The sequence below is a fragment of the Parasteatoda tepidariorum genome, chromosome 7, assembly GCF_043381705.1.
Source record: "Parasteatoda tepidariorum isolate YZ-2023 chromosome 7, CAS_Ptep_4.0, whole genome shotgun sequence".
Lineage (NCBI taxonomy): Eukaryota > Metazoa > Arthropoda > Arachnida > Araneae > Theridiidae > Parasteatoda > Parasteatoda tepidariorum.
In genome coordinates this window covers 67812505-67824611 of record NC_092210.1, presented here as the reverse complement: position 1 = coordinate 67824611, position 12107 = coordinate 67812505, and the positions used below count along the sequence as shown (strand labels likewise).

At 26.3% G+C, this 12107-nt stretch overlaps 1 protein-coding gene across 24 annotated transcripts in view; it reads left to right on the top strand.

The window, feature by feature from the left end:
- Nucleotides 1–12107, top strand: part of LOC107456745 (uncharacterized) — a 142719-nt gene that overhangs the window by 99978 nt on the left and 30634 nt on the right. For all 24 annotated transcript variants that reach the window (XM_043048039.2, XM_043048038.2, XM_043048042.2 and 21 more), the window contains 13 exons: nucleotides 210–617; nucleotides 778–855; nucleotides 1166–1219; nucleotides 2485–2508; nucleotides 3387–3440; nucleotides 4216–4239; nucleotides 4410–4463; nucleotides 5071–5094; nucleotides 6761–6817; nucleotides 8394–8417; nucleotides 9284–9340; nucleotides 11084–11131; nucleotides 11623–11646. In XM_043048039.2, the coding sequence (XP_042903973.1) occupies nucleotides 210–617; nucleotides 778–855; nucleotides 1166–1219; nucleotides 2485–2508; nucleotides 3387–3440; nucleotides 4216–4239; nucleotides 4410–4463; nucleotides 5071–5094; nucleotides 6761–6817; nucleotides 8394–8417; nucleotides 9284–9340; nucleotides 11084–11131; nucleotides 11623–11646 (930 nt within the window). The remainder of the gene's footprint in view (nucleotides 1–209; nucleotides 618–777; nucleotides 856–1165; nucleotides 1220–2484; nucleotides 2509–3386; nucleotides 3441–4215; nucleotides 4240–4409; nucleotides 4464–5070; nucleotides 5095–6760; nucleotides 6818–8393; nucleotides 8418–9283; nucleotides 9341–11083; nucleotides 11132–11622; nucleotides 11647–12107) is intronic.

The following is a 12107-nucleotide window of genomic DNA, read 5'->3' as shown; positions in this document are numbered from 1 at the left end:
TTTTTTAAAGTAAAAGATTTTTTTTATTTGTTTTATATGTCCAAATATGTTTTTATATTCATAGAGTTTCTTAAAAGACTAATTTTGTTCTCATTGAGTTTATTTCTGTTCATTGACGCACAAAATCAGAATGACTACTTTATTGGGACGCAACTTATTTGACTTTTTTCTAAAGTTAATATAACAAGATATTTTATTCTTTTATGAAGGTCAAAGACCTGGAGGTAACCCACTTTCTCCTGGCGGCAGAGGACCTGGTGGTAACCCACTTTCTCCTGGTGGCAGAGGACCTGGTGGCAACCCGCTCTCTCCTGGTGGCAGAGGACCTGGTGGTAACCCACTCTCTCCTGGTGGCAGAGGACCTGGTGGTAACCCACTTTCTCCTGGTGGCAGAGGACCTGGTGGCAACCCGCTCTCACCGGGTGGCTCAGGACCTGGTGGCAACCCATTATTCCCTGGTGGCTCAGGACCTGGAGGCAATCCATTATTCCCTGGTGGCAAAGGACCTGGAGGCAATCCATTATTTCCTGGTGGCAAAGGACCTGGAGGCAATCCATTATTCCCTGGTGGCTCCGGACCAGGAGGCAATCCATTATTCCCTGGAGGTTCAGGACCAGGTAAGGTTTTAGAATATTTTCTAAAATAGAAAGCATTTTTGACGCTATTTCTGAATATGCAAATATTCAAAGTTTGCTCAGTCTTTTCCCTCTTGAAAGATATTATTATGATTATTTTTATCACTAAAAGTTATTTGCAAGAATGTTTTAAAATTTTCAGGTGGATTACCAGATTTCACTTCCCCACTTACGATCCAATTCTTATTCCCTAACGGAAAGCCAGATCTATCAAAATTAGGTATGAAATTTAAATTCTTCGAAAAAAGCTTTTTATAATACATTTTGCTACCTTTTTTTATTCAATCAATTCCTTGAACTCTTTTTTTTTCCACTACATAAATTTGTTATTTCCCTATTTTAAGAAAGAAGTTCACTTCTGTTTAAACTAAAATAGAAAATCATATATATTTCAAATGAAATAACAAGCTATTATTGGTACTATTATTATTATTAATAGTTCAAAATAACAAGTTTTTTTTTTCTTAAAGATAATTGTTTTGGTTCAATTATTATTTTTATGGAAAAAATTCTACTTTTTTTTTTTATAGGAAACTTGTTATCACCCTCAACACCAAACAGCATTCCTGACTTGACTGACACAAGTAATTACCTTAAAACTTCTACTAATTAAGAGTTTACATAGTAATGCCTCAGTTTAATGTAATTCTTTCGAATTGTTTTGAGTCATCAATTTATCCAAAATCCACGTTATTGTATCAGGCATATTTTTGCGGTAATTTAAATTTGGACTTGAAACATTTCATAAGATGCATTGAGTTTATTTTTGAATTTAGAATACGTGAATAAGTAGCCCGAACAGCCACCTCCCTTATAGTTTATAGTAAGCAGTATTAAATGAGTTCAAACGAAACGTTAATCAATGTTTTAGACTCATAATGCATTATAAAAGATGAAATCGACTAGGTTTTAGTTTACTATTGTTTCCTTTACTTTACTCTTGGTCTGAAGCTTACTAAAATGTTTTAATTGCCTAGGTGCTTAAAAATGGATAAATTTAAAACTCAACAAAACTGATATTTATTTTCCTGAAATTTCCATTACATCTTTAAGTATAATTTTAAATCCCTTTTAAATCGATCATCAGTTTTTTCTTTGGAATAGTAGGATACCAAATTTTGTACACGCATATGTACACAATAAATCAATTACTAGGAATTTTTTATACTATTTTTAAACTTTTGCATGAGAAATTAGAGGGTAGAATGCGACATTTCACTACCTTGTTTGAAGTTTTAAGAGAAGTTCTTCAAACTATTTTACGTTAGCAGAAATAACAGCTGTATTTGTATGTCATTATGTTCTGCCGTATTTTAAACATATTTTTCTTATTAAATTAATACCTTCTAAACTTTTTTTCTTAACAGAACTTTATTGCATTTTCTTTTATGAAAAAAGTCTAAAAAATTCAATGTTTTAATATATGCATGCCTCAATAGTGAAGTTGATGATTTATTAGATCTTACATAATGATTGATAATATTAACTTATCATGCAATTTTTAACTTATCATGTAATTATGAAGTAAACGTTCAATAGATAAGTAAATGTTTGTTTCTTAAGTTCATTTTTAGTTTTAAAATTTCTTTGATGGTGCCAACATTATGGCTACGACTGTTTAACAACTTACAAAAACATTTAATTTCTTTTTTATCACCAATACACCCTTTTCCTGCTATTACTGATTAATTATTAATTATGAACATATTGTATATACTAAAATTTTACATTAGAATTATTTGTTTATTAGAGTTTTTATGTACCTGTGCTTTAAAATTATATATTTTAATTTTCAAATTACTATTATGTGTATGCATATACAATTATTAATTGGATATTTTATTTACAGTTAACAATTTGCTTTCCCAACTTGGTAAGTATTTCTTACTACAATTTATAAATTAAATGTAAATATTACTTCCAACACGTATTTCGTATGCTTTCCGCTAAAAAAATGTAGTGTTAATAACTACAATGAGAACCACCAATGTTTTATTTGAGAAATTAGGTTATAACGCTTCGCTACTATGATGCATCATTTAAAAGAAAGGAAAAAAGAGTTAAGCCCCATAATTTATTTATAGTCTAAAGTCTGCACCATTGTGTAAAATATCGTAACATCATATAGTTAAATATTTAAATACACGGAATTTACAGTTTTGATAACATCTGATATTTTTTTTTAAATTGACAACGACAATTTACTATTTAATGCTCCTCAGCAAAAAGTGTGAATTAATTCAACAATATTCGGCATGAATTCAACAGCTATAAGAAGGGAAGGAAATCGCTTTTGCCAACTATCAATTTTACGTACTAGTTACTTACATTATTACAGTAATACTGCAAACGGTTATGCACTTGCTTATTATATATCAATCACCAGAGATACATATTATTTTACCACAATGTTTTCATTTGTAAACTTTTAGCGAAAAATGTATACATTTGATAGTATTGTATAAACCAAATTATACTTGCATTTCTTTTTTTGCGAAATTTAATGTTTGTACCCCACGAAAAGAACGACGTATGGAAAGTTATCGTACGCACATACAGTTTACCTTCAACAATCCAATGTTATCTTCAACAATGTTAAATTTTACTCTCTGAAAATATTTTAAATATTGACTATAATTGATCGATGTTATAATTATTAAAAAATGACTAAGTAAATGAAATTAACGGTGTATAAATCATATTAGCCAAATAAAGCAAAAATTATTCACGATATTATTTTGTTTATTTCAGATAATGAGAGTCCAGGAAGCCAAGGATCTGACGCTCCAGATTTAGAAAAACTAGGTAATTTGCTTCCGGAATTTCTTTTAAAAGTAATATGAGTTTAAATATCAGTTACACTGTTCGAAAATAAGTTTAAAACATCTATATAAGCTTAGGTTTAGAAAAAATTACGAATACTATACAATATATGAAGTTTGTAAATTAATTTATTTTTCGATGAGAAATATAAACTCTTTTAAAATAGGCGAAATCGCTGTAAATCTTTATTGCTTATTGAATTATTTAATTTATTAAGGTGACTAAATTATATTTCACATACCTAAATTGTCCTACTCGTCTTTTTATACAACAATACTTAAGTGTAATTCCTTTTTCCTAATTATTTTTTAGTAAAATACTCAGATATTGATGAAGCTTCGTTCGATTTTGTAATATTTTATTTAGATTAGCTGTGGTTCATGTTAGAACCTAATAATAAAAGTTTTATTTTGCAATAATCGTTATTCTAATGATGGAAATTTATTTTGTTTAAAAGGTTAATTTCATGCAGGCTTTCTCTTAAGTTTTAGTATTTGCTATTTCTGCTTTTTAATTTATCGATATTAATTATGTAGAAAACTTGCATTTTTGTAACAATATAATATGTATTTATTTTATATAGCATTTTATTAATACTTTATTATTTAAGTATACTATTTTTGAAAACAGTAAATTATTGACATATTTTGATAAAGAAAAATGGATTTTAAATCTTCACTGAATAAGAATCAAGTTTGAATTGGTTTATGAAAATATTATTTTTCGGAATATTTATTTATAAACTTACATTTTTTAGGAAAAGAACTGTTGGATATCCCTGGTATGTTTGATTTTATTAAAACAAGTTCTTAAAATCCCCAGTTGTTTAAATACTTGTAATACTAATATGAATTTTTATTGCTTTTTAAGAATTATTTCTGAATTATTATCTCTATTTGTGTTATTGAAATAAATTAATTTAAAAATTGTAAGCAAATTTAATTTTTTTAGATCAATTAAGCAACTTACAACTGCCACAAGATGAACCGAAATTAGGAAAATTAGGTAAGCTTTGAAAATACTCTTTGAATATTTCTCTTTTTTTTAAATTTATTTACAAATTTGCCTTAATAGTGCAATATTTACATTCACTATCTTTTTCCGTAACAATTATTACGTAAAATTTACATTTATTTTACACACTTGGTAGTATAATTGCTAACAAAATCAGTGTTTTTATTTTAATATTTCCTTTAAGAAGAAAACTCTTATTCATTTTTCAGAATGTAACTTTCTAGACAGAATTTTTCGAACGTTTTGTTTTAAAATTTGAAACATTAATTTTAAGTAAGGAAACTCTATATATTAAGTAAATATTATGTAGTTTAAACATTTAAAATCTACTATTTGCTATCAATATAAATCTTTTACGAAAATCACCACAAAAACAATAATTACAACATCATTTAAGGAAGGAAAAAATTATTGTAAAACAAATTCTTTTGCATTCAAAAAAGATTAATTTCATTTATTCAAATTATTAATAAGAATTTCTAAATACAATATTAAAGATGGTTAGCAGCATATGATAATGTGATGTTAAAATGATAAATGTGAAAAATATTCAATGCATTATTACTTCATATTTAATAATTGAAATTTTTATTTTTAGGAACTCGATTGATTTTGATTCTTAGTAAGTTCTCTTTCATTAAAATCCTTCCTTCATTAAAAAGATTCTAACTAATTATTTAAAAAAAATAGCAGAGTAATATTTTCAATGTGTTTATTTTTACAATAAGGTATAAATAATGCAAGGAAATGAGTAGTCCTTGTTAAAAATTATAGCTTCATACTTTTTTAGCAAAGAAATTGCTTTTGAAATATATACAATCTTATATATTACAAAATTATTAAATTGAGACTTTATTTGCAACTTGATATATTTTAACAAAAACATCTTCTTCAAACATAAACAGTCAAAAAGTTTCGCTTAAGCAGTTAGTTAATACATCGCACATTTTTAAATTACGCAATGAAAATACAGTAAACACATCTTTATTGCGAAGCAAACATTGGAGTTGAGGAGTGGTAGTGAACAGAAGATAAGAGAAATGGACTTTAACAGAAAAATAATTTCATTTTAAAAATAAGTTATGGGGAATTACAAGTAGTATAATTAAAACTGATAAAACAAATATACTGATTCTTTTAATTGTATCCTTTGCATTTTACGTAATCTTTATGTTATCTGAGTACATTTTGAGTAAAATACATTCATAAAGTGGTGGTACTCACTTTATTTTACACTATAAGCAGTTTCCTTCCAGTTGACTGTCCATCATTCTCGAATATGAGCCACATCTTTTGTTCTTTGTCAATCTCATGTATTCATCTAAAATAACTGCATGCAGAGCGTAAGTGTTTGATCTGCGCCAATGTTGCTTAATCTCAATATGCCAGTGTTGCCCATTACGTAAATCACCTATGTCATTCCGAAGTCCGTATCTAATAAGAAAGAGTTACACGATAAAAAAATCCGAATCAAATTACGGTATAAAGTACCGGCGCTTTGGGTGCATCATCCGTAAAAATCCTTTTATCGTAAAATCCCTTACCGTAAAATATTATGCCATAATTTTAGAAGTAATATTTATTTACTTTGATTCAATCATTACGTGGTAATTATTACTGTAGAAACTACGGTGCATTGAATTTTTTTATCCGTAACATGTTTCAGTGAAAATGGATTTTACAGAAAAAAAGTACCGGTGCATTGAATACCAGTACATTTTACCGTAATTTGATTTTTTACAGCGTAGAAGATAACTTATTCGAACATATATAGCAGCAACATTCATGGTAGAACAAAAATACCATTAAAAATCTTTTGCGAATTTGGTATTTAAATAATTTGTAAAATAGTAATATTAAAAACCTTCATGAGTATAAATATTCACATGGTTCCTCGATAGATGTCATTTTTCTTTTTGCAGATTCTGACTAAAAAAAGTCTAACTCAGATTTTTATTTGGGGTGCGTCTTATCATGAAAATACTGTTAAATGTTTTTCTAAAACGCATATTCGTGTAAAATTTTAATCTAAAAATCTGTTTTACAAATTATGAATATTCTACTTTTTGCTGAGAGAAAGGTGTAATATTCCCTACTAAACTCGATGGTTGACATACTACTATATAGATGTTTTAGTAACTACTTTAAAGCACAATAACTAGGCATCTGTTTTATTCTAATTTAAGCTTGAATTAGAAATATTATTTTGATAATGCTAACTAATTTTTGACTTTTATATATTGAAATTAAGAATTACAAAAATACTAAAGAATTTAATTTTCTTTCAGTTAAATTGGGCACATATAAGTTGCCAGTTGGCAGCCAACCTGATTTAGGACCTGTAGGTAAGTGAACAAAATTTTATATATTGAAATAAAAATCGTAATATATTATTCAGCATACGATTATTTTTAACTATCATAATATCAATTTCATTTTCCCACACATATTTATCTATTTATTTCGCATATTTAATAGAACAGTTTATTTTAGTGATAGAAATTAGTAATATAATTCAAAATTATTAATATTAAATAGCAATTAAAAATATTTTTCCAGACAGATTGGCTGCATGTTTTCAGCAACATTTTCTTTAAAACTGCATTTAATTGTATCATTAAAAATATTTTTAACAATGCCCTTTATAGAAGCTATTGTCAATATTCAATATTGTCAATTTCTCCCACTTTATATGGCAAATCTGAGGTTAAAAAAATTTTTCAAATACTATTTAAAACATTTGCTAGTTCAGGTAAAAAAATTCCAAAGACACCTTGGACGAAACTAGAACTTTTTTGTAGTTTTAACTCTCAATTAAGCATAATATATTTAATTAAGTAGTATGACTTTTGTCGAGCAATAATTATTGAACACTAAGGAATGGAAATGTAGAGAGCTGGCCATAAAATTATGCAAGCTATACACGAAAAGTACTGTCAAGTAAAAAAGTACTGTAAATCACGTAATATAAGTATAATATAAGTAAGCAAACATATGTTTTCACTTATGAAATTTAAAAATTTGGCTATTGTTTTTATTAAATTACTTAATACTATTATTATTAAAATTATGAAAATACTACATCTTCTTTTCTATTTAATAATATAAATCAAATAAATGATAAAGCAGAAATTTTGGAAAATATATGCTTCATAATAAGTTTAAAACATACGAAAATTCCCAGGTCAGTTAATGAAAGCAGTATAAGATTATGTTTTACATAAAAACACCGTTTTCGTTGTCGTGGTAAAAAAAGTGTGAATACCAGAGTAATTTCATGCCTAATTCTGGTAAAATTACCGTACTGCAAACTAACGAAATTTTTGTTTAAAAACTATAATTCTGATTAATAAAACCAAACTACACTACATTTAAACCACTCATTTGGCAATTTTTTCGATTATACCGCAACGGTTTACCATTACCAAAAATTCTGGCCTTCAAAATAATAGTACCGTTTGCCACACATTTCGTAAGACATGCAAAACTTAAAAGAAAACAAAACCAAATAAATTGTTTTATGCCATTATTTAAGGTATCATGATAAAATTACCAAATTTGATCACTTATTTTAAAACAATATTTCATTATTAATTTTACCAATATCATCACCAAAGCACTTTGATAAAAATTAATGAGCTTTTCAATGCTCATTAACCTTTGAACTTTTCCAAACATACTCACTTGCAATTTTTTAACTAGTAATTATTGTTTATAAGTATTATTTAAAAGCAACTAGCATTTCGCATTACCTCATAGTAATGTTAATCACTTTTATAAACTTTTTTGGGTACAGATTATCGGCAGAAACTAAACTTATAAATTAATAGAAAACCTCGATTTATTTTGATAACATTTCATTTCAATTTAAATTGCTTCTTTAAGAAAAAATATTTTAACGAATTTCATTCTTTCCTCTAGCACAACAGTTGATTCCAATTCTTGGTAAGTCATTATTCAAGCTTATTTATGAGATTTATTACACACGTTTCAGTGATTTTTTAATCCAATTTAATTTTCGCCAACAAAATATAAACTAAATGTGCAAGGAATTTTATTAGTTTAAAAATATTTATTTAAAACAAAAACCTTAAAAATCATTTCAAATTAGAATGTAACAATTTTAGAAACAGTCGGAGTATCACATTACAGGAAAAGATATAAATATAAAGCTTCAACAAATATAAAATATTTTACTGAATTTTAAAAATGCGTTTACTCTTTAGGTACACTATCTGGTATAGATTACATTATTAAAAATATCAGTGAAGTGTATTTAAAAACAATTTTTGGCTATTCTAATTTCATGTATTTAGAAAAGCATATTTCTAAATATAATTTTTTGGGGTATTGGAATTCTAATGACTTAAATTTATTTCCACACATTTAACTTCATTTTAAAGTAACTATAATGATTTATTTTTGCACAGAAATTTTGCATGCCGATAGTTGAAAAGTAATTTAAATCTTATGATGAACTACTTTTTTCAGCATACGTAGAATTCTTTTGAAGAAAAAAATTATTATTTGTATATTATCATAGAAAGTTCACAAGATTTACTATTACTGCAAGTTTACAAATTAGAATTAACAACAGAAATGTAAATCTGCTAGAAATACGTAAAAATATATGCTTATAAAATATTTTGAACTTATAGTTAGGCATTTTTACTAAACATTAAATGCAAGAAATTTAGTTATTAAATTCAAATATTATTTATAATATTATAAAGAATTATTTTATTGCATATATTACCTAGTGCCACCATTAAAAAACTATAAATAACTTTTTATATGTTTTCTGATTATAGGAAAATTAGCTGGATTACTACTACCTCAAATTATAATAAAGCTCCAATTTGTTCCGCGTAAGTATTATTTATTTTATGAGAGGAAAATTATTGACTGCAGAAATCTTAAGTATTCTTTATTTCATTAGAGAAACATTACCTACAACAGAAATTATGCGTAACGTCACAAGTATACGCAACACAAGTCTTCATTAAAAATTCTTTTATGAGCTATTTTCTGTAATTCGTGTTTGGTAAAAGGTTTAAACACTTAAAACAAGCACATGCTGTGAATTGCATAGGGTAAAAATGGTATGTTTCTTTGACTTTTACATTGGAATTTCAGTCGAAATTTAAAACAACAATATACATTCTTTTTTTTCGGGGGAGGAGGGTTTGAAAATTAATCCTAATTTTGGTCTTAAGTAAGAAGATTGTGATCATGTATCATTTAATGTATCATTTATCATTTTCAGGTTTTTACATGATCGGTTATCAAACTATAATTAAAATTAGCGTCATCGTGTTCCTTAATATCAAACTGAAACATAATGGTATTAGTTTTCAGAAGTTATTAATAATTATTTCTCCATAGTTAGTATTCTGACTGACATACTTTTTATTCAAACATAGTTGGTAACATTACTATAGCAAAAAGAAACTGATATTTTCGCTGAAACTGAGAACTCTCACGGACTTTTTCTGTAAGCTTCAAACGAATTTAAAATTAAATGCCCTTAATATCATACTCAAGGTTATACAACGTGCTTCATAAAACTCACACCGGGAAATTTGGAGAAAAGTCTTTAAAAAAATTCTTTTCTTTTTTTTAAAAAAGGAGTAAAGTAAAAATTATTTACTATTAAATAAATAACAGAAATAACTTTAAACAGATGCAACCTTAAATTTGGCAGCTAAATTTTTCTTTCCGTATAAGAGATGGACTGAATCTTTAGTTTCTTTGTGATTTGATGTGCCTATTCAGGATAAACTTTGTTTCAACAAGTTGAAGTTTTTCTGGTTCAGGCGAAATTAAATCATCATCATTTTTCAGAAAGAAATTCGATTCTGCTGATGCATTGTTGTTCTATCATATAACATGTAACACAGTATTTTTCTATTTTTGTGCCCTCTTGTATACTTGATTCAAATTTCAGCATAGATTAGTATTTTCTGTTACAAATTTCAGTAGATTTGAGAAACTTCTTTAAGTTTGTGCAGGAATTTTATAGCTGTCAAGGAATACATTTCGATATTTTTATATCTGAATATTAAAATAAATACAGTAATTAAACAGTTTTGAAATTACATATATTGATTCAATCCAAAAGTTCTCAGTAAAAAAATTTTCTTGAAGTTTTTATTTAAAAATTCATTATTATTTTAATATTATGGTAATTTCATTATCTAATAAATATTTATAAATTATTTTGTACTATTCAGTTCTTGAATTATCATAAACGACACAAAAATTATTGTATCTTTGACCTACTTTTTCTTCAAAATACCATAGTATCCAAAATTATAATCATTCTTATCCAGATCATTCTCATAAAGTAATAAAATCATTACACATTCTTCTCAAAACATGAAAAGTATATAATACATTCTACCGAAGCTGTTATAAATCCCAATTTTAGAATACATTACAAACAAAATGACAAGCTGAAAGTTTCTCTTTACTGTTTTTACAAAAAAGTATAAATCTGTCTTTAATTAATCAGTTTACTGAAAATTGATTTTAATGAATGATACTTTATACTGGAAACTGTTAAGGCTTCATGTAATAAAACTGACTTGAAATTTATATTTAATTTTCAGAAAGTGATATGCCGTCATTACCTAATGTTCCAGACTTCAGTAGCAATCGTAAGTAAAGTGCATTATTATTCTTTTCAAAAAAAAATGTTCGAATAATTTGTATTCATTAACAAATAAGTTTTTTAATATTTTGTTATTAATATTTTTTGCAAGTTTCAATTAAATTTTAAGCTTAATATATTTTAACGGATATACTGTAAAGGAAGTTACAAACATGGTTTTCCGTTGTTTCTAAAACTTATTACGTACTTCTATTCTTAAAAAAACATGAACATAAAGAAGTACTAGGAATTAGTAACTATTCCTCACTAGTTAAATAAAGGAAATTCAAAGAAAATAGAAGAAAAAATGAATTAACTGAAAGAAACTGGAAAAAACAAAATTATATAGCTCAATAATATTAAAAGAAAATATTTTAATAAATAATTATTTATCATTACTATTATAATTTAGATCTTCTTTTGCTTTAGTTCAATTTCATACTGAAATTATTTGATTTTTTTAAACTATGATATTAATTGGTTAATTTGCTTTTACAGCAACGCAAGCCTTCACTCTACCTTGTAAGTATCATTATTATAATTAAGTTTAATTATTATTATAATTATTATACAGAAAGTATAGATACCAGAAGAGAAAAACACTAGGCATATTTGGAGACTGAAAAATAAGTTTGTTTTCATATGGCCCTCTGCGAATCAGACAATTAAGAAAGTATTGCATAAAATTATTTTACATTTTGACAGAGAGAATATTGTAAAAACGGTTATCTAATTCCCTTAAAAACGGTTAAAGAGACATTCAAAAAATTAGTTAACAGGATCAGTTTTTTTTATCGAAATATTATACTCACACTAAATTATTTAAACTGAGATGAAATGTTATTTTCAGAAGAGTAACAGCGACGCTAGACAGAGTTAAAGCAAAGAAAATTTGGTAATTTCTTAACGTTTCATGAATTTGGCTCTGCTGAACGACAACAGAAAGAAGATGTAATTTGACTGTTGTTTCCAGCCCTTTTTTT